The following is a 27,126-nucleotide window of genomic DNA, read 5'->3' as shown; positions in this document are numbered from 1 at the left end:
ACTGTTATTTAGGGAAAACAAATTGTAAAAATTGTTTGGAGGGCCCTCCAAAAGGACTAAATAACAAAATGCTACACAAGAATGCTTGATCTATTTATAGCATCCTCAGCAGATTTATCACAAATTTCAAGACAGCAAACAACATTGTAAATAACCATCCTGCTAGCTAGATTTAAAGTATGGTACCAGAAAGTAAATATGCTTATACAAATTGAAAACAACAAAGATGGTGGGGGTAGAAGGAAATATAAGTTATTCTTAAAGGGCCATAAAGAAAAGAGGCACTGTGACATGGCATGGATGGAGATAAATTTACAGTATTCTCCATTTGTTTCCTTCTGAGTTCAGTAGTCAGTTATAATGGGCAACTGCTCATCCTTCCTGAAGGCTCGCTTGTGCATGTGGGGAGGCCTCAGGGTTACATCCTTATGCTTAATATGTATGTGCAGCTGCTGGGTGAGCAGAGATGTTCTGGGTCAATAATACAATCAGAATGCTAATGGTAGTCAAGTATAATCTTTCTCAAACCCAGGCTCTGATCTCGCTTTCCTAGTGCCTGTCTCAGATAGCATCCTGGATGAAAGCTATTTGTTTTAACTCAAATTTAGCGTGTAGAGGAAAGCAACTTGAGGTTACAACTGCTGCCACTATTACTACTACCTCCTTTTCTTCTCTGTGGTTAGCAATCTTGGAGTCTTATTAGATCAAACAGCGCTACTTGATTCCTCATTGACACTGGTAGCCTGAGGAAGCCAGTTCTTCATTCCTTTGGTGGCACCCCAGTTAGGGTTGCCGACTTCCTAATCGCATTTTGTTCAGAGTTACGAACATTTCAGAGTTACGGACAACCGAGGTGTCCGGAACTCTGAGGTTCTACGCATTCTTATTTCAGAAAAGAATGGCAATAGGATCATGGCCGTCCTTAGGCATACGTGGCTGCATAGGGCACCCGAAAATTTGGGGCAGCCCTGGGTCTTAGCATCCACCCTCCCAGCTCTTCTTACCCCTTTTCTGACCCTTCCTGCAGGCTCCCACCACAGCTGGCTGCTGCAGCCTGGTGAGTCTTCCTCTGGAGGGGATCTAGTAACTTAAAAGTGAAAAAGCCTGCCAGACCTATTAGCACAACATTGAAACTGTTAAAGAGCCATTCAAGTGGTAATGAAGCCATTTAACAGGCATTTGCCAACCGCCAGGTATATACAAAAAGAACAGGAGTACTTGTGGCACCTTAGAGACTGTCAGTTTCTGAATTTACTGACAAACAATTGTGCATGACTCTGGTTTCTCTTCAGATCGTATAAATCTTTCGCCTTTTACTCAGAACATGTTAGTCTACAGGTCCTTAGTTTAAAATTTGCTTTAAAAATATTTCATTCGTGTGTTGAAGATTATAAAATCACATCTCTAAAAAATCCTTGCATAGATTTTTAGATGCACAATCTGAGTATTCATCTTTAGCCTGAAATGCTTGGATCTTCAGACATATAGTTTTTTAAATAAATCCTTCAAAAGACCACCCTTATTTAAAATATACATTTTAATTTTAATTATTACAGTACAAAAAACTTGCTTCCAGAGTCTTCCTGTCCTTTCTGTCCATCCTTTTCTCCCTTCACCCCACTGTTGAAGAGAGCCCTTAAAGGGACAGCACCGCTTTCCTTCCAGATAGCTGGACAAACGAGTTCCCATTTCTTTACTTCTGACTATTTGATTAACTAGTTTTAAGAGAACCCTCCAGCAAAATCAGTAACTTAGTAAGATATAAAAACCTTTGTTATGCTAAAATCTTTGGAAACATTTTTTAAAGTTGGTGAAATTTCATAAACATGTCTTTTGTTATGGAGATCACACAAAGTAAATTAGTGTTCCCTTTTTCTAAAAGCAATGAACATTGTTATGAACACATTAAACCTCTGTGACTGATTAATTTAAAATAATGTCTTTGTTTCAGTGAGTTAAATATGTAGTAATCTGGAATGATTACTTTATGAAGGCTTAAGAGTACACTTAAAATATAAAATCAGCTTAGAAATACTGATTAAGAAAATGCAAAACAGAGAAGAGCTGCACCATGTATTCCATAATATTTAATGTTGTATTCAGCAGGACAGCTGACTCGCCCTTACTACAAAGTTTCTGCAAATAAATCTCTGACAAACTTCAGGGAATATAAAAAAACCTGTGACTGACATTTTTTATTCCCAAGTTTAGTGCTTTTAATTAGGTACCTTCTGCATGTCCAGTCTTCACCATCTGGCATGCAGTGGAAAACATGCTCCATTTTCTTTAGAAAGAAATTCCAGAAGAATGTTTTTTCAAATGTCATTTATTTCATTTGGGATCAGGGATTTGGCTGGAAGGGGGTGAGCAGGGTGGGGGAGGGAAGAGAGGAGGGAGACAGTGGGAAGAGGGCGGGGCCTGGGTGATGTGGGGTGGGGGCTGGGGCGGAGCAGGTGTGGAGTATGGGCGGGGCCACAGGCAGAAGAGGTGGGCTGGAGAGCTAGCCTCTCCAAGCGGCAGCTTCACCCACTGCCCATGACAGCAGGTAAGAGTGTGGTTCGGCTCCTGCACAGCCAGCATGCACTGCAGTCTCCTTAGGCAGGAGCCATATTCACAGAGCTGAATGTGCCGGTGCCATGCATTCTGCAAGGGAGAGGGTAGGGGGGTCTCTGTGGGGATCTGTGACTCTCCGCTGCTGAGAGGCAGGCGGGGCGTCTCGGTATCTTTGCTACCCCTTCGCTCCCCACTGCACGGGATGCAAGCCCAGGATGTCGTCGGGCATAGGGGTACCAGTTTAATAATACTGTGTAGGGCCCCATAAATCCTAAGGACGGCCCTGAATAGGATCCCCAGTGACCGTCAGAAAGGTTAAAATTCAGACAAGTGAAATATTTATATATTACATGTATGCACCTGGGGCACATTACTACTATTCACATATAGAAATTCCAGAATAGAGCTACTAAATTAACCAAATATATGGAAGGTTTCAGCTATAACAACCTAGGGAGACTACACCTTACACTGTTTGGAGAAAGGCTATGGAGGGATTTTATTATGTAAGTACTTCAGGGGGATTATATAAACATAGGTAATGATTTATGTATCAAGAGGAGAACAAAAAAAAATTAAAAAAAGGTCAATATGGAAGGAGGTCTTGTTTCTTCAGGGAATAACAAACATACAGAATTTTCTGCCTCTGAAGGTCCTAACAGAATCCATTTTACCAGTGAATTATGAAAAACAGTTCACAATTATTTGTTTTTTAATGGTATTTTGGAGTGTTAATAAGGAATTAGAGTTTAATGGTATTTTGGAGTATTGCCCCTTCTCTCAATAAAAGCATGGCCACCATTTGTTAAAAGTTACTCCAGCAGTTTGAAATCTGATCCATTTAAAAGCAAAGTTAAAGTAATTGCAGATACTGTACCCAAGTCACTGTCAATTTTTGTGGCTTGAGAATCCTTTTTTATGTCTTAAATTCCCCCACCCCCGCCCCCCGGACTACTGACTCATTATATAGGCAAAACACTGAAACTGAATCCAGTATACTCTGGATTTTTCAAAGCCTAGTATCTAAATCTCCACATTCTTTGTATCCCATCCTTGTCCCCCAGTTGATTCGGATAATAGAACAGAGACTCCCAGCTGCAAGGGAGGTCATCCTGCTGCTGAACGGCTCCTGCTTCGGTGCAGAGAGCCCTCTGCAGTCCTGCCAACACAGGAGTGGGCAAGCGGGGACATAACAGTGGAGCTGCAGAGGGCTTCATGTGCAGCTGCTCCTGCCCCTTCAATTATCTGAACTCCTGATTATCCGAATAAGAACTGTCCCCCCCATGCTATTCAGATAATGGAAAGTACGCTGCATATATAAAGTCAAATGCACAAAGTAAACTGATAAAAGGTTTTCCTCTAATCTTTCAATTAGAACAATTCCAGATGTTATTTGTGACAAAGGTAAAAAAAAAAATTCAACATAAGTGTGATTTTACATTGACTCTGCCCCTTACTGAACTTGAATGGGGGGGGAGTGTGCTTGTGCCCTTTTTGCCTTCTTTATGACGCATGAAAGCCATGTGTCCTCTCCTCTCTTTCCCTCGCCCCAAAAAAGTATTTTCAGTTTTGTGTTGTTTTACATTAGACACTTAAATCTTGTCTATTATGAAACTATAGATTATTGGACAACTATTAGAATTAGGACATCAAAAGAAATTGATGCAATTGATAGGTAAATCAATCATGGAAGTTTAACTTAGTTTTGTATGTACTGCTTTTATTTTATGGATGCCCATTGAAAGAGTACACACCAACTTAAAGCAGCAGAAAACTCATTTTACTTTTAGTACTGCTCATCTGATTTTTACTGTTAAAGAAATACACTAAGTATGTAACATATACACAACTAGCTCTCCATTTCAATTAAAGCAAAGCCTTCTACAATTGCCACAAGGCAATTGTCTAAAACAACTAATAATACTGTTTACACCCCAGTGACATAATTAGAATACTGTAGTTAGTAAATAATGCTTCTTTTAAAAGTTAGAAATTAAATACAGGCTGAAGGACTTGTGTCTAATACATAAATCAATTTGCTGATTAAACAATGCTTGAAATGCACATTAATCACGGATAGATATATCCTTTGCAGAGACAAAGATCATATAGACTACTGTCTGCTGGCCACTCAGAGTCTCCAAGGCTAAGTACATAGATACTATACCTACGCCGATGGGAGTGTTTCTCCCATCAGCATTGGTAATCCACCTCCCCTGTCTTTCTGATACAGTTGGACTTTCAGGGCTCCCAGCGTTATGCCCTAAACCCTAAGCTTTTTATTTTTTTTTTATTTTTATTTTTTTTAAGTGTTGCTACTGCTTTTAAATGAGGCATTTGCCCTAAAATTCAAGCAAGCAAACAAAAGAACTTCTAGCTTTTTTGTTTTTTTAGGAATCTCATTTCTCTCCTCTACAACTAAGCATAACCTACAAAATTAGACAATAAGATAAAAGGAAAGATGCCATATACAGGTGTAACTTCTGTATGGTCAGCAGTGATAGCTGGAGCAGAAAATATGAGGAGGCTGATGCTCTCATTACAATCCCCTTCATGAACAGCTATGTTAGTAAGTACAATTAGAGATTCTGTACAATCAACTGAAAAAATAATTTGCTTTTAAATCTGTAGCTACCAGTTTTTCTTCCAAAGTTTCTCTAGTCATTAACACAATTCAATCTCTCCAATATTCATATTTTATGTATTCTCGATAATAAGTGGAATTAAGCCAACAGATAAGGTTTCTGACTTATTGACTTCTCTCACTTGTTTGATCCTCTTTCATATATTCATGTTCTCATTCCCATTAAGTTTTCTTTAAATACTCTTATTAGGCACAGGCTCTTAAATACACCGGACCCTCGCTAGAATATGGGGTTTTGGATCCATGCGTGGTCCCGTGTTAACACGGGGACCGCATTATAGCAGGGACTGTGTTAACATGGATTTCAATAAAGGTAATTAAATTTGGGATCCATGCGCGGTCCCGCGCTATAAGTGTATTTGCGCTATATAGACACGCGTTCTAGCAAGGGTCCATTGTAGGATGATTATTGTTTCTTTAAGATGAACAAAATATTTAAAGGAGTTTTGAATAAAGTCCAGAAACTCAAAGGGAACCGTTATTTTAAATACTAAAATCTACATCTTTCCTCAAGTAAGAAAAATGACAGCGGAGAAAGACAAAGAGTATACTGGATAATTTCCAAAACACTTAAGTCCCCCTTTTTTTTTCAAAAGGGATTTGAACTCTTCTAAAAACTGGGATTTCAGCACACTTGAAAACTTTACTCAAGATAATTTGTTTTAAGATCAGAATTTCAAACTTTGGCTTTCCATTCATCAGTTACATTTCCTACTAAACATAATTTAATAAGCACAAGTATTGATTTATGACCATGACCAAAGTAGGGATTTCTTGACCTCCAAAATTGTATAGAATTGACACACCTCTTTTGTAGAAGATTAAGATTAGGAAGTAAGCAAAGTATGAGGTCTCCTTAGAGGAATCTGTGACAGGTTCCCCTGGGGTGCCACCTGGAACTGGGGTATCACCGAGACGCACCTCATATCCACCAGCCTGGGTTCCCTCTTACACTGTACTGCTGTGACAAGATGCAAAGCCCTCTCCAGCCTGCACTTTCACCAGTAAACATACAGGTAGGGACACACCCCAGCTGCAGTTACATGCAAACTCTCTGACCAGCCTTTGCATGGGAAGGCTACAGCTAAGGCAACTACCAGCTCCACAGACATCCCCCTCTCTGGAGTATAAACCCAAAATTATACTGTCTTGCACTGCCCAGGGAACAGTACAGCATAAGACCATAAAATATGCCCCCTCCCTCAATGTGGAGAGGAATATGCCTTTTGCCCCTGAATTATGATTCCCGCACACTGGTTTAGATAAAGCAAAAATAAGTTTATTAACTATATAAGATAGATTTTAAGTGGTTATAAGTGATAGCAAATAAACAAAAAAAAGGAAACTAAACTTAATATTGGGCTGTCAAGTGATTAAAAAAATTAATCGTAATTAATCACGCTGTTAATAATAAAAATACTATTGATATAAATATTATTGGACGTTTTCAAATGTATTGATTTCAATTACAACACAGAATACAAAGTGTATAGTACTCACTTTATATTTATTTTTTATTATAAATATTTGCATTGTAAAAATAAAAAATAATATTTTTCAATTCACTTAATACAAGGACTGTAGTGCAATCTCTTTATCGTGAAAGTGCAACTTACAAATGTAGAATTATGTACAAAAAATAACTGCATTAAAAAATAGAATAATGTAAAATTTTAGAGCCTACAAATCCACTCAGTCCTATTTGTTGCTCAGCCAATCGCTCAGACAAACAAGTTTGTTTACATTTGCAGGCGATAATGCTGCCCATTTCTTGTTTACAATGTCATCTGAAAGTGAGAACAGGCGTTCGCATGGCACTGTTGTAGCCAGCATTACAAGATATTTACGTGCCAGATGCCCTAAAGATTCATGTGTCCCTTCATGCTTTAACCACCATTCCACCATGGACTTGTAGGCTCTGCAGTTTTACATTGTTTTATTTTTGAGTGCAGTTATGTAACCAAAAAATAAAAATAAAAATCTACATTTGTAAATTGTGCTTTCACAACAAAGAGATTGCACTATGGTACTCATATGAGGTGAACTGAAAAATACTTATTTCTTTTATTTATCATTTTTGCAGTGCAATTATTTGTAATAAAAATAAATGAGTACTATACACTTTGTATTCTGGATTGTAACTGAAATCAATATATTTGAAAATGTAGAAAAACATCCAAAATATTTAATAAATGTCAATTAGTATTCTATTGTTTAACAGTGCGATTAAAACTGCAATTAATCACGATTAATTTTTTTGAGTTAATCACGTGAGTTAACTGCGATTAAATTGACAGCCCTACTTAATATACTAAATAGATTGGATATGAATAGCAGTGTCTCACCCTAATTGATGATACAAGCAGGCTGCAGATTCTTAAGGGGCAAGCTGCACATACTTACAGCTTGGAATTCCCAGGTGTTCCATTCACAGGCTAAAAATCCCTTTAGCCTGGGACCATCACTTCCCCCAGTTCAGTCTTTTTTCCTCAGGTGTTTCCAGGAGTCACTTGTGTGGGGATTGAAGAACACCATGATGTCACTCCCTGCCTTATATAGCTTTTGCATAAAGCAGGAACCCTTTGTTTCAAAGCTTAGTTCCCAGACTGATCTGTGGAAAAATACTGACAGCCCAAGGTGGAGTCTAGAGGCATGTCAGCTCATCACATGTCCTTGTAGAGTCACAGCAGCCACCACTCACAGGCTGTTGGAGTGTTCACAGGAAGGCTCCCCAGGTGGGAGATAAGCTTCTCCTAAGGCCTATTGTTCTCTCTAATGGTTCTTCCCCACCCACTATCTGGAATGTAGGCATCTTGTCTAGTGGGCGTTCCCCAGGTGTAACTACATTTGAAATACAGAAACATAGTCGATATTCATAACTTCAGATACAAAATTGATACATGCATACAAATAGGATAATCATATTCAGAAAATCATAACCTTTCCAATGATATCTCACGTGACTTATCTTGCATACAATACATCATAATCACATCATAATAATATCACTATGAAGAATATGGGGTGCAGTGTCACAGAATTTTACTTTTTCTGCATCATTTTAAAATATGTGGTCTGTCATTACCATGATCCAAAAAGTATATATTAAAGTATGTTAGGACAAGTTTTTTTCCTTGTTTTCTTTTTTCAAGACTGAAGAGATAATTTAATACAGTACATGCCCTTAGAGTGAGATTCTGTGCAGTGCTTCCTACAGGCATATTAGCTAAATTGGCTTTAGGGCACCACCTTTGTGCCCTCTTAATTCTGGGCTGCTTCAGGAATTGGACAGACCCCCAGTCTAACTCAGACAGCCATTCTGTACAAAGCAACAGAGGGTCCTGTGGCACCTTTGAGACTAACAGAAGTATTGGGAGCATAAGCTTTCGTGGGTAAGAACCTCACTTCTTCAGATGCATCTGAAGAAGTGAGGTTCTTACCCACGAAAGCTTATGCTCCCAATACTTCTGTTAGTCTCAAAGGTGCCACAGGACCCTCTGTTGCTTTTTACAGATTCAGACTAACACGGCTACCCCTCTGATACTTGACACCATTCTGTACAGTATATCGTAATTAATGAAAATTAAAGACTAGGCTGCTATAAAGACATTACTTATTGATACAAAGATATTCACAATGCTCAAACAGCATAAACGTTGTTTTGTTAAGGGCACTTTCTTCCTCATCCAAAAAACTAGGCGTGTTTAGTCTTGAGAAAAGAAGACTGAGGGAGAGACCTGATAACAGTCTTCAAATATGTTAAGGGCTGTTAGTTAAAAAGGATAGTGAATCAATTGCTCTCCATGTCTACTGAAGGCAGGACAAACATTAAATGGCTTACTCTGCAGCAAGGGAGGTTTAGATTAGATATTAGGAAAACTGTTCTAACTATAAGGATAATTAAGCATTGGAATAGGTTACCAAGGGAGGCTGTGGAATCCCTGTCATTGGAGGTTTTCAAGAATAATTTGGACCAGTGATCTCAAACTCAAACCACCACGAGGGCCACATGAGGACTAGTACATTGGCCCGAGGGCCGCATCACTGAAACCTTTTCATACAACGATACAAAAGTATAGTTAAAAATGAAAAAAATGAAGAGTAATATAGTATGCTATTAAAAGTCAATATATTAACTTTTTAAAAACTGTAATGCAAAGAGGGGTTTTAATAAAATATAAACACTTGTAACTATTCCTTATGTGGTCAGTAACATTGATGATGATCCACACTAACAGTCTATCAACATAGCTGTAATGGCAGGAACTTTTTAAAGTAACTATTCATACAAAATATGTTGCCACTTTTAACAAACATTCTTCCCAACTATTCACAGCAAAGAATCATACATGCTGAACTTCATACCTCAGACTGCTCGTCTAGTCCATGAGGCCCCACCCCTTTCCCGCCACCATTCCAACCCCTTCCCCAAAGTCCCCGCCCCCTCCCTTCCCCTATTCCAACCCCTGATTTAGACAAATACTTGTCAGGGAAGGTCTAGGTACACTTGGTCCTAGTGCAGGGGGGATGGACTAGATGACCTCTCAAGGTCCCATCCAGTCCCACAATTCTATGATTTGAGTAACTACGTATCCAGTTTGTTCATAGATATTTCAACCATTCAGTCAACCATTTTCTCTCTCACTTTGTGGAACAGAGAATTGAGAGTTCAGCTCAATTCCACTTTTAACTTGTAACAGATGTTAAAATGTAAAAATAAGACATAACTGATTCTAGCGTGACCAGATGTTATTCTCAGTCTGCACTCAAACATAGTCAGGAGCCTATGTAGTGTACAAACTTGCCCTTTCCTGGCATTTGCTTTTATTAACAGAAAGTAATACTGTACCACATTCAGCTCAAATTTTCTCCCTAGTCTTAACTGCTCTTAAGGTTCCCATCTCAGGATTGTTCACCCCATCACTTATATCTTTTCCTTACAGACAGCTCCCTTGTATCTCTGGAGGGTGGAACCTACATAATATTCCACCACAGGACCAACACTTGCTAACAGTGTGGAGTGTGTGTGTGTTTGTGGGAGGGTATCTAACAAACACTGCCAACCCTTTTCTAACTACACAAACAATAATTTTATTTAGACCGGCTTTAACTTTCACCATATGCTTTTATGTTTACTATTTTCTTTCCAGTGTTTTAAAATGTTATGTTATCATGTAATAAATACACTTTACAAATGGTGAAGAGCTAGTCGGGATGTTAAACTTAAATGTTATTTTAAAAAGGAACAACTCAGTGGATTAGCAGTAATGTTATCTACTAACAAGTAGGTTCTTAAGTAACCTCTGGACTCCCTTTCTCCAGGCCAGTGGAGACCAGATATTTTATGGAACAACAGAAAGCCTCATGCCCTTTACTTCTGACAGGTGAAAATACTGGGATGTTTATGGAAGAGTGGTAACATTGTCTTAATGGGAATAATAAAGGGACAAAAATATCCAACTCTGCTCAAACATTGGAGATAATTTCCATCCAAACCAGAAAAGTATTGTATAGGAACTTGTCCCCAGGGATAGAGCTTTACCCTTGACTGGCCCAACATGACAAAAGCAATCCAAACTTCTTTTCTGCATGTCAGAGTTTGTCTCCTGCCCACAAGTGTCAGTCCCATACACAATCTCCCTTTCAAATGTTATAAATACTGGCTTCCCTGAAGCAAGGGGGGGCAAAGGACAAAGCTTCTACTGACGCTAGACCTGGGAAATCAATTGATTTTTCTGTTTGGCCAGCAAAAGAGTTAGTTCAGTTCCTAAAGCATTCAGAATGGGTCTAATTTTGGGGGAGGAGGAGGCATCGAACCACTTAGTGCTGAATCCACTACATCCTTGATGCCCTGGCCCTGGAATCAGAGACTGATTTCGTGGCCCAAGACCGTACCAGAATCTCAGTATCGTGCTCCCTCAGAGCTCCTGTGGTACCACAGATTGAAGCCATCAGCCCTTCAAAACTCCAACTAATTCATAACACTGCAGCATGTTTCCTCAGCAACACTGGCTACCAAGAGCAAATGAAACCCATCCTCTACTCTCTATGCTGGATTCCCATATAACAGAGAGTCAAGTTCAAGGTCTTGATGGCAGTTGATGGCCTGCCCCAGAGTATCTAAACGATCATCATTCTCTGGGATGAGAACCGTAGTCGACAACTCCATCCTCAGATAAAATGGAACTTTCTACAATAAAGATGAAGTTCATCTGTGCAGGAGACAGAGTTTTCTTGGGGACCAGTCTTTCTCCCAAAGAAACTAAGGACCATCATAAACTTCCTTCCTTCACCACCTTCTGCCCCAAGTGCAAGGCACATTTCCTTCAACCTGCCTTTAACACACACAATGTGTATATTAAAAAAACCTGAAACAAAACCCTAGTAAACCAAAACACTGCACTGCACAAAAATATTTTCTCCCTGGGGAGAGGAAGAGAGAAGAGAATGAATCACGTGATAGATGTTACTAACATCTCTTAATGCACTCCCAAAAGTGCTGTTACTATTGAGATTAGTGTGGTATAAAAAAAAAATATAGAATAGAATATGTTTCCCCCAAAAGACTTTCCAAAACTAGCTTAAAATGGGGAAAATCTCTATTTTATTTCAGCATCACACATCTATTTTGGTAAGTGGGGCATTTCTATTACACTCATGCACAGGATAGCTGACTAGCAGCACAGTAAGTGATAAAAAGAAAGTGGGAAATACACTTACGAATTCACATATGTTCTCTAACTTTTTATTTTTAATGTATTTAAGTTCAGAACTGCAAAACGTAAGATCTTATAGGAATTTTTCCCCAGTGAGCATGTAGGAAGACTAAAATTTTCTAGAATATTAAAATGTGACCAGGTTCCATACCATCTGGTGGCTGTTCACTGGTCCTTGTGTAATGAGTTGACATCAGCCAAGTTCAGAGTGAACAAAAATTCCCCCCTCAATTGGCATGTTTGCTGGCAGTCTCTACTGAGAGTTTAAGGACTGAATGGACATGATTGAATTATCCTTGTTGCTCAGAGGTGATCTCTTCAGAACAAAGTCTGAGGTACACTGCTCAGACTGTAAACCTGGGAAAGTATATGCTGCTGCCTGGGCTTATACCTGTTCTGTGGATAAAGACAGGACTTCAGCTTCAATTTAACTGAATGCAGCCCTTCTCATGTATGCTAAATTCACAAAAAATAGTTATTTTTACCTCTTAATATTAAGCAATGCCCAAGGTATTCCAGTGGGAGTGTTAAACGCTGGGAGCAACTTTTCTCCAAGTTCCACTGCTTTCTTTCGAAATATCTGAAAAATAAAAACCACCCATAATATTAGACAGTATAAAAGGTGTACTAAGTACTAGGAAATAAATCTTGTAGTTGATGTTACTATTGGTAGTGTTTTACAAAGCATCCCTTAAGACTACATAGTATAGCACCCTGGGGTTTGTGCAGAGATGTTGAAGAAAAAGGAAGATACAATACTTTAGTACCGAAGGAAAAGTTACACCTGGCATTCTATCTATAAGATTTAGAAGTACCTCAATATGTTTAACTATCAGCAGAAAACACAACAGAACTTTTTATGCTTACGGGAAAAGTATCCAGTTATAACAATACTGCAAATATGGGTTCTGCTCTCTCCAACTGCCAATAGTCTGCTGAGGCTGGACAGAGCTAACTGTTGGAAGGCTTTCTTTGAGCCCTATCTGATGATCTCTTCAAGAAGAGAGTTTTCTAATACAGGAAAACTGTTCCAATTTAATATAGAAACCTATTTATGGAGAACAATTACAATACTTGGATGTTCAAGCACTATTATCTGCTTTTAATCACACTGGGGTTTTGAATGACATACAAAAAAGAATTATCCCACGTGCATTAAAATATCAAAGTCACCATTGCTGATTTTCTCTCCAACAGTGCCTCCTTCTTCACCTTAGTTTTTCTCATGAATATATTTACAATACATGTTTTTAAGCATCAATTCTCAGTTGGATATATATCACAATTTAAATTGGTATTCTAGGCCAAATTTTCTAAGAAGGAAGAAAAATGCACACACCACCTTTGTACAGATGTATTTGTGTGTGTAAATAACATTTGCTGGTGGACCAGTGCAAGAGAAGAGAGGGGCGGATTCATTTACCTTCTCATAAATAATAGCAGTTGATAAACAATACTGTACTTTCCAAAAGCTGCTTTCAATATTTGTAAATAATATAGGTTATTATTTAATCAGAGGATCTCATACTTTTTGGTCTAATTTCAGTTGTTGGATTTAGTGCATGGATGCTGGATGGTGTTAGTGGCCTGAGATATACAGAAGGTCACGCTAGATGACCATGGTCCCTTCTGGCCTCTGACTCTGTATCCACATGGGACACCAAAACTAACCAGAGTTTCCTGTTGGGTCCTCTATCTTACCATTTGTGACTACGAATGATTGTGGGATTGGACTTACAACAGAAATGTATCTGATTTTGGATGGGGCCTGTTAGCTGCATTCTTGTACTAGAGTTGGTAGCTCCATGGAGTTGGACAGTGGAAGCTGGTGCTTCAGCTCCTCCTCCTGCTCTTAACTTTGCTCTACTCCAGGGAAGAGAGGCAGGAACTGACTAAGTGCTGTGAGCAGGGCCAAAGTAGTATCAAGGTAGATTTAACAGAAATTTTGACAATGAGGAAAATAAGCAATTTGTTTGGGATGCTTTCGATATCCAGTTTGTTTCTGAACATTCAAAGTAGTCTATTATATTTTCATTATGATATGGATTTTGCCACAAATTATGTCTGTGTCCTTCAGACTGCTTTACAGTATGCATGGGGTTAATGCAGGAGTGGGCAAACTTTTTGGCCTGAGGGCCACATTGGGTTTCCCCCCCTCCGGAACCCCTACACCATCCAACCACCCTTTCTCCCTGACCGTCCCTGGAACCCCTGCACCTGACTGCCCCCCGCTGCCCCATCCAACCCCACCTCCTTCCTGACTGCCCCCCCAGGACCCCTGCCCCCATTCAACTCCCCTGTTCCCCTGCCTTCTGACCACCCCGACCCCTATCCACACCCCCGCCCCCTGACCACCACCTCAAACTCTCCTGCCCTCTATCCAACCCCCCCCTCCCTGCCCCCTTACCGCACTGCCTGCAGCGGGCGGAACTAAAGACACACTACAGAGCACCAGGACAGGCCGCGGCTCTGCAGCTGCGCTGCCTGGCAAGAGCTCACAGCCCCAGCGGTGCAGTGAGCTGAGGCTGCGGGGGAAGGGGAACAGCATGGGAGGGGTCGGGGGCTAGCCTCCCGGGCCAGGAGCTCAGGGGTCGGGCAGGAGGGTCCCGCGGGCCGTAGTCCTCTGATGTAGAGGATACTTTGAAACCACAGCTAATATAGAATTCAACTGTCTCCCTGCTCGGAGGCATTAGCTATCGGGAGCATGTTAAAATAAGTCTATGAAGACTGCATGGCTTTCCATTTCTTTCTGTTTGCAATTCAAGTTGTTCAGATTGATCTATAAATACCAATATTGTTTGTTGCCCTAGCTACTTGAGCGACCATCTCTTTTTCCAATATGACATCATGACAGTGGAGGTCAACTGGATAACTCATGCTAGCAGTCCCTATATTTAAAACATCTAGGGACTGGCTGTACAGTATATCATGGTGAACCTCACTCATGCTGGAATTTATGTTCCCCACTGATGCAACAGAGGTCAACTCTGTTAACCTTTAGGACACAGTATGAGATCATATCTTTTCTCGGGGTTCTGCCTGAATGAGACACTGTGGCAGTACATATTTTATTTTGTGGAACAGGAGTCAAGGTTGATGGTTGTCAATGTTTCATGGGTATTATTTTTAAGACGCGCCCTGGGACAGTCTGAGTTGCTTTTTATAAATAAAAACATACATACATTTAACTATACTGTTGGATACAAGACCATGACCATGATTTCATAATTGTGGTACATTATTGGCTGTATTAATCATTATTAAGCAGTCTATAGCCAGGCTCAGCAAAAGATATATTAGAGTAACTGTTTCTGGACAAAAATATATTTGTTTATCTAATTTAACATCAAGGTTTTAATGCTGCAATACTGAACTTCAAATTATTCACAACTTTCAGTAATAAAACTTCCATTATTCAATCTCGTTATGTTTATTTGTTGACATATCTCAATTTCCTTGAAACTTGTTTTGTCTGTTTCAGGGAGAAACAAGGATTGGTTAGCCAAAAATAATGGTTCTAATATTAAGTATTAAGGAAATATTTTTCCACTTTTGGATAAGCAAGGAAAGCCATAAGTTATTCATGTGAACTGTAATGCGCTGAACAAATATTACATCAGCTTTAAAACACCAGAAAAAATTAAGTATATTGATGTTAGGAAGTTAATTGGAACACCCTTTTCAAAATTAGTAGCTAAAAGTACAGGAATTGAAAAGGAAAAGGAAAAGCCATTAGGAAAATATCCACCAGAGTAATTTTTAAATTGAATTAACATTATAGAACAAGTCTTGAGCATAAAAATCTACTTGTCACTTGCAACAAAGATTTTTAATAAATTATTCAATGGATGCTAATAATTTTACTTCTTTCCAAAATTCAAAATTTGAACTAGTATAAAGGAACTATAGATATTCCTTAATTTTATCTACGACTATAATTTAACATGACTATACTACTGACTGCCCAGTAACTATCTAATGAGTAAAAGAGTACTGGCAACTGTAATTTCAAGCATACAGTAATGCTGTGTGAATGGCTGAACATATTGAATTAGAACGTGATCCAGCAAAAATCACCATCCTTGAATAGACAAAAAGCTAATAGCTAAAGCCACGTTTTATTCATTTAACTGATACCTTTAATACAGTTCAGCAACACTATCAAGAAAAACTGATCTTAGCTGCAATTAGTTAGCTCAATCTATCGCAGAACATTTTTTCTTTTGCAGACCATAAATTTTCTAACAGCGTGCAAGAAATAAATGCTATGCAAAAGAACCCATAGGGTACTTGCTTTTTATAAGTTGAGGAAAATTAAGAAGTTGAAACTTTCATTTTTAAAGACACATCCACATGCCAGTATAGATTTTAGCCAATGTTTACCAAACTTTTCTCTATGTTCCCTCAAAATATTTTAAACATGTCTACTCCATCTATAGTCAGACATCAAACTTGACCTGTTATTTCATTCATTCAGTGAACACATTAAAATTGTTAACTTATCATTCTGCCTCTACAAATTAGCTTCTTAATTTTAAAAAATAATTTAAGTAAATTTATTCCTCATGAGAGAGGCTAGATTAATAGTTTTGCAAAATGAAACACTTTGTCTATAGGATACACAAGCACTGGGGAGGCATGCCTTGGTATAACACAATGCCTATGTGTATTGTGGCCCCTATTACTAATAAGTCATCCAGAGTACTCAATTTTAATTCTTGGTCTTTCACCGTATTAACCCTTGTTAGAACTATTACCTGCAAAAGATAAGGAAAATAACCACATTTACATACACTGTATTTTCATCAGCAACCTTCCTACAATAATTGCTTTTATAATTTGTTCATTCATCTCTCAAATTGTGTGAAGCACCTTTTTGACCTCCCCCAAACTCAAAGCCAACCCTGTTCAGCAAAGAACTTAAGTTATGTGCTCTGGTGAACTTGGACACCAACTTTGGACTGTATGTGTGGAGAGTTTGAATAAATTAGTTTTTAAAAAGTCTATTTAGAGAGATTACACCCATTCACCATGCTTTTATGTGGGATGCAGAAGTGGTGAGTGTACTCGCATGAAACTTTTTTCTTTTACTGAATTGATCATTGTGGATTTAAATAAAAGCCTCATTTTCAAGATAGTAGATCAAATATTCAGAACTGAATAGTTCAAACTAACAAACAGAGGCTCCAGTCCTGCAATCATGTCCATGATGGCAGGCCCTTATACTCCCATGGAACCTCATTAACATCCACATGGGCACAAAGGTCTACTCGCCTGGATCTAATTGCAGGATTGAGGGCAAAGCTATTTTCTGTAGTGGGAATGAACAATGCAAGTATGGGTTATTTCTTCTGAATGAAACAGGCATACGTATTCACTCTCAAAGAAAAATGATCCCCTCTACCTGGAATGACAAATATCTATGAAAGTCAAATTAGCCTAATAACTATTGCTAATGAAGTGATCAGGAAAAAGAGAAAACAGAACACAGAACACAAAGGAGGAATAAGTGCCTCCTACAAATTCTAACTATAATATACAGCCAAGTATGGTGAATTACTGTAAATTAAAGGGCATTTTGTAATTCCATCAAAAGACATTAACCTTCACCAGAAATGATGGGGTAATTTTATCTAATCCTTCAGCTCCACGCTCTAATTTATGCATTGTGGTATCTGATTGATTAAAAAATAAAATAAAATAAAAAACCTACACCCCTGAAAGAACTCTCTGCAGAATGATGAAACTGGAAGTTAATGTTTAACATTTGAATAACTTGCTAAGTGATTATAAGGTAAACATCATAAACATGGCAACACATGAAAAAAAAAGTCCTTAAGATTCTGAACTGCTTCTCTATAGGTCACTGAAATGGAAACAAACACATACACAGAATTCTAAATCAGAAGGGTAGCCGTGTTAGTCTGACGAAGCGGGCATTCACCCACGAAAGCTTATGCTCCAATACATCTGTTAGTCTTAAAGGTGCCACAGGATTCTAAATGTGTAGTATATATCAAACTCATTATATTAGCACATTGCTGAAGATATGATTCCCTTCACCATCACAAAAAAAGCAAGTGAGATGTGAAAGTGTATACATTGTGGTAGTAAAGCGAAATGGGGAGATATAGATCCTATAATGGAAGCCCCTTTACATTTACTGAATATTTTTATATGAAAGTGTGTGAAACAAGCACAATATCCTTATCAAAAGTTAAATATTCTGGACAAGATTTTCAGAAAACAGAAGTTAGAGGGTGTAGCACTTTAGGAGCATAACTTTAGGCTCCAACTTTTGAAACAGTCTTGGTCTAACTTTATTCAGTGTAAAGAAACACATTAAACAGATGCAAGGAACAGTATTCCTATAGGACCTAGGAAGTTATGGTCATGAAAAATCCAAAAGTAAATAAATAAATGTGCCAGTAACAGTATGTTGAGCATCTTATATCTATATTGGAAACCTGACTCAGTCAAATATGTGTAGTAGTATACAAAACATTTCCACATACAGACTCTGTTGGTATCCATGCCCTAAAAATTCTGTTATACTGCACTCCCAGAATTTAGATGTCAGTCAGTGCTGAAGGTCTTTGATGTTCTTAGTTGTTTAGTTAGTTACTGTTACCTTACCTTTGTTATCGTTATTGTGGGGGGAGGGATAGCTCAGTGGTTTGAGCATTGGCCTGCTAAACCCAGGGTTGTGAGTTCAATCCTTGAGGGGGCCACTTAGGGATCTGGGGCAAAAATCAGTACTTGGTCCTGCTAGTGAAGGCAGGGGGCTGGACTCGATGACCTTTCAAGGTCCCTTCCAGTTCTAGGAGATAGGATATCTCCATTAATTAATTAATAACTTTAAATCTTTTGCTTAGCTTAACACATTGTAGCTAAACTCTTATCTTATCTGCTTATTCATAAATTGTCAAATCCCTAAATATGATACTGGAGTATTTCTTAACATATAAAAATACATAATGTGGTACATACTGTTCTGTATTTTTAGAATGATGTTATTTTGAGAGTCAGAGCATGGAATGTACCCATAATTTTACAAAATAGTTAAACCTTAAGACAAATTGCTGTTGGTATCACGTTGCTCATTGACTAAGGCTAATAAAATTGTTCTGAAAGTGTTTTCTATTTAGAAATAAAGAGTTACCTAATGTAACAACCAAAATGCTGCCACCATTTTCAATAGATTAGCTTTGGCTATTTTATGATACCATGAACCGCAGGAAAAGGAAATTACTCTGCTATTGTTCGAATGATCATCGTACCAAAAAAGAATCACATAGTGCCATGAAGTTACCCCTGTCAGAACAGGCTTTGGAGAGCTTAATCAGACTGAAATAATTGGATTAGTGAGAGCTTCCCATGCTTAATCCAAATATACATAGCAACAAACACTGAAAAATTAATCAATCATATTTGCTAATCCTAGCAGTATCTAACATGTATAATGATTTTTTGAAACGCTGTAACTAGGGAACTAAAGTGTAGCTCTACTGTGTTCTGAAATCTTTTATGGAAGCCAGTAATGCCCAGCACAAAATACTAAAAAACTTGAAGACAGTACTAAACAGAGATGGACGAGAAACTACTGTATAATATTTTGAATTTAGAGTTATGCTTGAAACTCGCAGTGAGGCAGGTGACTGCTCAACTTTAGGCTCAAATCAAAAATAAAAACATAAAACAAACCACAAGACAGAGGGTTTTGTTTTAATTATATTGAGCTGTGTCTTTTGGTTATGCTTCTGTACATTCAGGAAGTGCTTATGTAGCCATAAATTGCAAAAACAGCCTAACAGTTTTGAGGAAGGGCCCTTAATCTGGAGGCAAAGGGCAGTAATTGCTAATGTGGCTGATATTTATAACCAGTGTTAGTAATTTCTTTAAGGTTTATGTTTATTGGTACAGTTGAAAATGAAGTTAGAGGAACATACAAATGGATAAATTTCTCAGCTTGAGGTATTTAATTTTCAGGTATGAGTGGTGTTTGAAAAAGCTATACAACAATTAATGAATGAATGAACAATCCAGAAGACACAGAATCATAGGGCTGAAAATGATTTGAGATGTCACCCAGTTCATCCCTCTTCACTGAAGCAGGACCATATATACCTAGAGCGTCTTTGACAGGTGTTTCTCTAACCTGTTCTTAAAAACTTCCTAAAATGGCGATTTCACAACCTCCCTTGGTAACCAGTTCCAGTATTTAACTAATCCTTAAAGCTATAAATTTTTTCCTAGTATCTAACCTAAATCTCCCTGGCTGCAGATTACTTCTTGTTCCACCTTCAGTGGAAATAGAGAACTCTTGATCACCGTCCCTCTTTATAAAAGCCATTAACACATTTGAAGACTATTATCAGGTCCCCCTATAGTCTTCTTAGCCCTACACATGCCCAGTTTTTTTAAAATAGCATCTCAGTGTCAATAAATCAGTGACAGAGTTTTGAGGTACCATTCTTACAATGTAGGAAGAGAAACAGAATGTTTTATATCACTGTAAAGGCTGGAAGCCCAAGATGGCAAGATATCAGATGTTAAAACGGTCAGTGGTCCACAACTGTATACTGATCCTAGATCTCAGACCAGTGTAAATGTCAAATCCCTGCTTTCACATGACCTGTGTGTGTGTGGAAAGTAACCGGATATTATCACATTTATCATTTGTACTATGGTAGCGCCCAAAGGCCTCAGCAGGATCCTGGTCCACACTGTGCTAAGCACTGTACAGACATATGGCACAGGTCTATACCCCATAGAACTCACAATCTATGACAGATTTTTTTTTAATTAATTGCTGTTGGAATGCTGCTCATAGAAATGGAATGTTACTTGTCCACTAATCTCTTTTGGGATAAACAGTAGGTCAGGAGGCCAAAAGTGCAACATAAATGCAATATATTTCATGGTTCTGTTTCCTCCATGGCTAAGGAAGAAAGAAACTTAACACTCCATGGTTTTAACAACATACTTTATTTGGTATACATAAAACATTTATGCATTTAAGTAAAGAATACAATATTCAACATGGAGACATACTATATCACGTTGTGAAGAGAGACAGTATACATCTGGATATCATCTTAGAGGTTTGAGTTTTTCCTGATTAAGGAAACAGCTGTCCCAATAAAATTGCTCCATATCCACCAGTAATGAGTATCTTTAAGCACAGTTTCTCTGTTAAGCCACAAGCATCTGCTTCCTAATTTTCTGTTTCTTTAGCCTTGTGTACCAAACCCTAGTGCTACAACAGCAAACTTAGAAACTTCATTTTAGATGTTGTGAGCCACCATATCCAAAAAAGGGGTAGCACTTTGCATATAAAATTCTCTTTTCAGAGAGCTGACTGTTAAGAATTGATTCGTAGCATAGCTTGTGTGAAAGGAGGGAGGAACCTAATAGGTGCTATGTTGTGAATCAATAATTACATTCTCTAAGCAGCATAAAGCACTCACAGAAGGTTCATTCCTGGCCTCATAAATCTGGCTATATCTTTTAATTCTAATGACATTAAGTGACCTTGAGCCATGATTAAGCAATAGAATAAGCTCCTAAATCACTATGGTAGGCACATAAAGACTGAAATTAAGCGCTGATGGCACGCAATTTGTGCAGGCAGTGGCTGTCCTATTTGCTCTTTAATGTCAATAGCAAATGAGGAGATGGGATGTTAAATTTCAGGTTCAGCATCACAAGACATTTGTAAGCTTGTTCTATTTGCTAGTGGGAAACAAATGCTTCTTAAAAGTCCTTATTCATATTAAATTTTGTAGTAAAACAATAGAAATAGGTGTAGTATTTTACTCAGTACTCATAATAGTTGATTTATACTTCCAGTCAATGTTATTAATTTTGGTATCAATTACTTGAATTTCTTATTGGTATGTCAGAACAATGATTTAATGATCTCCTCAACTGGTAGCAGTGCAGTGTTAACTACTAGGAGTAAGCAGTAGTAAACTGAGACACTCCCCTTTTGATGGAACAGGAACAGAAACCAGGTAGTTGGAGATTGGCCCTGGGATACAAAGGGCTGAGGAATTCCTTCATATTATAAAGGTGACCATCCATATAATAGTAAGTACTGTTTTCATTCTGTTGCAAAGTCACACTTCCTAGTGTATAATCTATATATTTCTAAACAAAACATTTTTCGCCAGTGACAATTCTTTGCCTTTAAATTTAAAAGTGGAGGAAACTGTTGTTCAGAGGAGCTCATTACTGTTACATCAAAAGGGTTTGAGGTAAACAGAGACTTGCAGGTCTCATGTAGTGTAGAAACACTGGATCTGAAGTCCTATGCATACACTCCATCTGACTGGCACCCTCGATTTCCTCCATGAGAGGAATGAGCCCAACAACTTCTATAGAAAATGTGCTTTTGTTTTTAGAAGTTGTGAATAGGTGCATTAGTTAAACTTTTGTAAACAGTAGTGGATGGACACAGGAAAAAATGCAAGATGGCAGCTCAAATGTGGTGGTTTCTGCAGGACAACAAATTTCCTCCGTTTATCTGCCAATAAGGTGAGGCATCATGTGTGTACGGGTGTTTCATCAAGTCTGCACTATACTCAAAAGTCTAAAACACACTAGTTCAATATTTCCTTCAAGAAAGGTCAACATTTAATGCTTACTTTACTGTCATTTATGCACAACATCTGTTCTGTTCAAAGTTCTTATACAGCTCTATTTCTCCCCTTGATGCACATGTATAATTCCACTGAACAGTAGTGGGATTTGTTTATGCATCAAGAAAAAAATATAGTACTCCTTTAAAAAGTAACTGTTTCCTTTTCTGTTTAAACATGAAGTGGCAGAAATTGAATATGTAATATTTAAATACAATAGAACCTCAGAGTTACAAAGACCAGAGAGTTTACATGCAATCAGGCAGCAGAGAGCAAAAAAAGCAAATACTGTACAGTACAGTCCTGTGTTAAATGTAAACTACTAAAAAAATAAAGGGAAAGTTTAAAAAAAGATTTGACAAGGTAAGGAAACTGTTTCTGCACTTGTTTCATTTAAATTAAGATGGTTAAAAGCAGCATTTTTCTTTTCCATAATAAAGTTTCCAAGCTCTACTAAGTCAATGTTCAGTTGTAAACTTTTAAAAGAACAACCTTAACATTTTGTTCAGAGTTACGAACAATCTCCATTCCCGAGGTGTTTGTAATTCTGAGGTTATACTGTATATTTCATGTTTAAAGGCTAAAGTTGAAATTGGATTAAGAATTACCAGCTCTTGCTGTGAGCTCCCATACTAGAAACATCATATATTAGTAAGATGACTTATCAGAAGAGGATAATATAGGACAACTGTAATTATACTAAACTTGTCAGTGATAGATACTGAACAGGTTGCCATTTTAATAAAGAGATCCCCCATCATTTCCCCCTGCCTCCCTCCACCACCCGAGAGAGACCACATATCTTCCATTTAGTTTGAAAGAAGAACCGATGATTGAAGCAGTTTCTAGATGTTTTCCTCCATAACAGTTCCACTGAATATGGGACATTTTTTATTTACACTTACAGAGATCAGACCCAATAGTGGAGCTGTACAATTATTATTTTTGGGGGTAAAAAATTACAGCAGATTTCAAAACTATTTATTTACATTGTGTTCCTCATAATAGTGCAAGGATTCAAGATTTTAATGAGATAGAGAGGCTAAAGTTTACTCGCAAGTGCCCCATTCTTTGTATACAACAGTAGAAACTGAGACAAATTCGGAACCCAGGACTGTGACTTCATGTACCATGCATCTGTTGATTCAGTTTCAAGAGTGGTTCTAATCTGAATAGTGACTATGTAAACATTGGCAATTTCTTGCTAACAGACCTGTGCTGTGTGTATCTTCAAGTCATAGCTGCTTAGGCAAGTGACAGTAAGTTTCTTGTGCTCAGCAAAAAAGTTTAGTGAATTCCAGTGATGTCCAGGCACTCCATTAAAAGCAATGGCCGGACAGGTGTTACTAAGGGCCAAATTCAGCCTGTAAATTCTTTATTGTATATGTGAGAAGTGAAACCAGAGATGGCAGGACTGGCAGTTAGAAAAAAATCTCTTTGTAATCCGATATAGAAATGACTGAGAAGCATACACGGAACCCCATGATGCCATTTTTAGAGAGGGTCAATTTTCAGGCGAGCAACATTTTAAAGGTTAGTATATTCAGCACATCTTAGAAAACTCTAGCCATCACCTTCATATGGCACATCTATTACGAGGCACTAAATGACCATGTGTTTTCTCTTGCAGGGTAGGAAAGGATGGTCACCCTCTCCTGAATGTCTGGTTTCTTAATTACTACTGGGAATTCTTTCAAAGAGGTGAGCTATCACTGGCTAGAGTCCATTTGACTGGTAAAACCTGACATCTAAGACACCACGCCTATTGGCTTTGTCAAAACAAGTCTGACTAATGCCAAGTGCCTGTACCCTTTATTGAATTTAATATAGGGATTGTGAAGTCTTCTGCAGTTTGTGTACACAAATACATAGAAAGCAATAAGGGAGGGGGACTAAGTGATCTAATTGAGAGCAACAAGAGATCAAGTTTCTAAATCATGAGGGAGATTCGTTATTTCTTTTTGTTAGTGTAAGGAAATCACATGTGAGCAATAGTTTTATGACTTGCCCAATAACAAGTTAAGGGAATAGAATACAAAAGGTAAATAGGTAATTGCCACCAAATTTTTACTTCGAGTCTGAGATGAATGTATTGATAAAGTGCAGTGTTGCCAACATGTGGTAAATTTATGAGCAATTCTTAAGTACTCTCGAAATTCTCTAATTATGTTAAAAACGTACCCACTCATCAGTTGAAACCTAGAATTTATTTCTGTTAATAAAACCAGAACATTCTATTTCTTCTGCAGCTGAAAAATGAGCATTATATTATTTCTGAATGATCCTCATGTTTGGAGGACCAGAAACCATAACTGGAGGAGTCTATGAAGAGCCAAAGTATTAGCATGTACAGATAGTATGAGTTACCTCTTTCACTTCCCTTCCCCATTCAATGCAATCTCTTTGCTTCCTCCAGCTGCTCCAAAGTTACTTCCAACCCTTCTTTGTCTTGAAATCTTCACCATTACAGGTACACACTATGAGTCACACCACCTACTACCTCCTTTTTGATTAGTTGAAACAGGAGCAATCATTCTACAAATTACAGCAAGAGCACATTAAAAACTGTTTATTCTCTGTATTAAACAATGGTAGCAATGTCAAAAAACTGTTCTGCACTATGACTTGAACCCTACGTACACTTTTATATTGCAATATGTCTTGTCAGAACTAAAGGAGATGGAAGCAGAGAATTTTAAAGAGATATGCTATCATTCAGGCAAAAGCAAGGGGACAATTAAGGCACTAGGTTTAGGACAGTAAGGTACTACAGCTAGTAGCTAATACAACTCTTCTGTAATACTGTACTGTACTAGTAGAAGTATATTCTGAAACACTAAACCTTCTTTCATACACCATATTTTCAAGATCAAGTCACAGCACTAATATTTTATCCCATTATTTAATTACTCTGTTTAAGTAGACAATCGTAGCCAGACTTCATTAAATTTTCCCCTTGTTCATCTCTTGGAGAAAAATGTTTGTTCTGAATGTGCTGGCATGAAGAATTAGCTACTTAGAACTAATTTAATAGCGAAATTATTGGCCAAGTGTTCCATCATTTCTGAAGACAAAACCACAAAGTCAAGTCAATGTGCGTTTTGGCACCAGTTTGTTTTAACTCTTCATTTTAATATCTTTCGACATGAGCGAGTTGCTTCCAACTTCATGGTTACAGTCTTTTTAAAAGGCTGGTATGAGCAAGGAGGTATGACACTACCATACTCCGTTCTCAGGCTTTGGGTAAATTAGCCAACACATGCTTGGGGCGGCAAAAAACCTAGAGCCAGCCCTGGAGGCAGGTGACTAGTTTCTGCACTTGGATATAAAGGGAGATGGGAGCAACTCTCTGGAAAGAGAAGATCTGGGATATAGGCTGAGTAATCCTGAGGGAGTCACCCTAGAACAGTGGTCCCCAAACTTTTTCTGTCATGCCCCCCCCTTAGCCATAATAGAACCTGTCCACACTCCCCCTTCCCTCTGGGAACTGTGGTCAGGAGCTGCGGACAGGAGCGGGACCGCAGCCGGGCGCTGTGACGGGGCTGGAGCTGGAGCCAGAGCTGTGGCCAGGGTTGGGAGTGGAGCCGTGGCTGCGAGTCAAGGCTGGGGGTTCAGCTTCAGCCAGGAGCAGAGCTACAGCTGGGGCCTGAGCTGCAGCTGGGGCAGGGCCAGAGCAGAGTTGGCGGCAGAGCCGGGCTGGGTGTCACTCCTTCTCCGCCCCCCAGGAGGGCTGGCCTGGGCCCCCCCATGCCTCCCTGAATGTTCCTCCATGCCCTCCCTCAGTGGGGTGCACCCCAGTTTGGGGACCACTGCCCTAGAAGCAGCCAATGTGAGTGAGAACATTTGAGTTTCATATTGATTTTGTATGTTAATAAGGGGGGAAAAGGATCTTGGGTTCAGCAGAGCCTTGTGTGACGGGTTGGATCACAGAAACCCCCTGGGAGCTGCCACCTGATGTACCAAGACTACTTCTACCCTTACTTTCCCTGCCAGCTCAGGACCCCAGCACCCTGTCTTGCTGAGCCAGACACTCCCGTCTGCTCTAACAAAGACCCAGGGTCTGAATTACTTGCCCCAAAGCTGCAGGTTTACCTGAAAGCAACTAACAGAAGTGTTCCTGTCTTTAACACTCAGATGCCCAACTCCCAATGGGGTCTAAACCCAAATAAATCCGTTTTACCCTGTATAAAACTTATGCAGGGTAAACTCAAATTGTTCGCCCTCTAACACTGATAGAGAGATATGCACAGCTGTTTGCTCCCCCAGGTATTAATACATACTTTGGGTCAACTAATAAGTAAAAAGTGATTTTATTAAATACAGAAAGTAGGATTTAAGTGGTTCCAAGTAGTAATAGACAGAACAAAGTAAGTCACCAAGCAAAATAAAATAAAATGCGCAAATCTATGTCTAATCAAACTGAATACAGATAATCTCACCCTCAGAGATGCTTCAGTAAGTTTTTTCCTCAGACTGGACGCCTTCCAGGCCTGGGCACAATTCTTTCCCCTCGTACAGCTCTTGTTCCAGCTCAGGTGGTAGCTAGGGGATTCTTCATGATGGCTCTCCT

At 38.7% G+C, this 27,126-nt stretch overlaps 1 protein-coding gene across 1 annotated transcript in view; it reads right to left on the bottom strand.

Annotated features, from left to right (window-relative positions):
• MAN1A1 (mannosidase alpha class 1A member 1) overlaps positions 1–27,126 on the bottom strand; it is a 210,355-nt gene that overhangs the window by 70,028 nt on the left and 113,201 nt on the right. Inside the window, exon 5 of the mRNA XM_024205373.3 lies at positions 12,399–12,493. Within this exon, the coding sequence (XP_024061141.2) occupies positions 12,399–12,493 (95 nt within the window). The remainder of the gene's footprint in view (positions 1–12,398; positions 12,494–27,126) is intronic.

Source organism: Terrapene carolina, unplaced genomic scaffold (genome assembly GCF_002925995.2).
Source record: "Terrapene carolina triunguis isolate 2854851 unplaced genomic scaffold, T_m_triunguis-2.0 Scaffold85, whole genome shotgun sequence".
Lineage (NCBI taxonomy): Eukaryota > Metazoa > Chordata > Testudines > Emydidae > Terrapene > Terrapene triunguis.
Note: the sequence above shows the minus strand (reverse complement) of the source record. Positions and strands in the feature narration are given on the sequence as shown.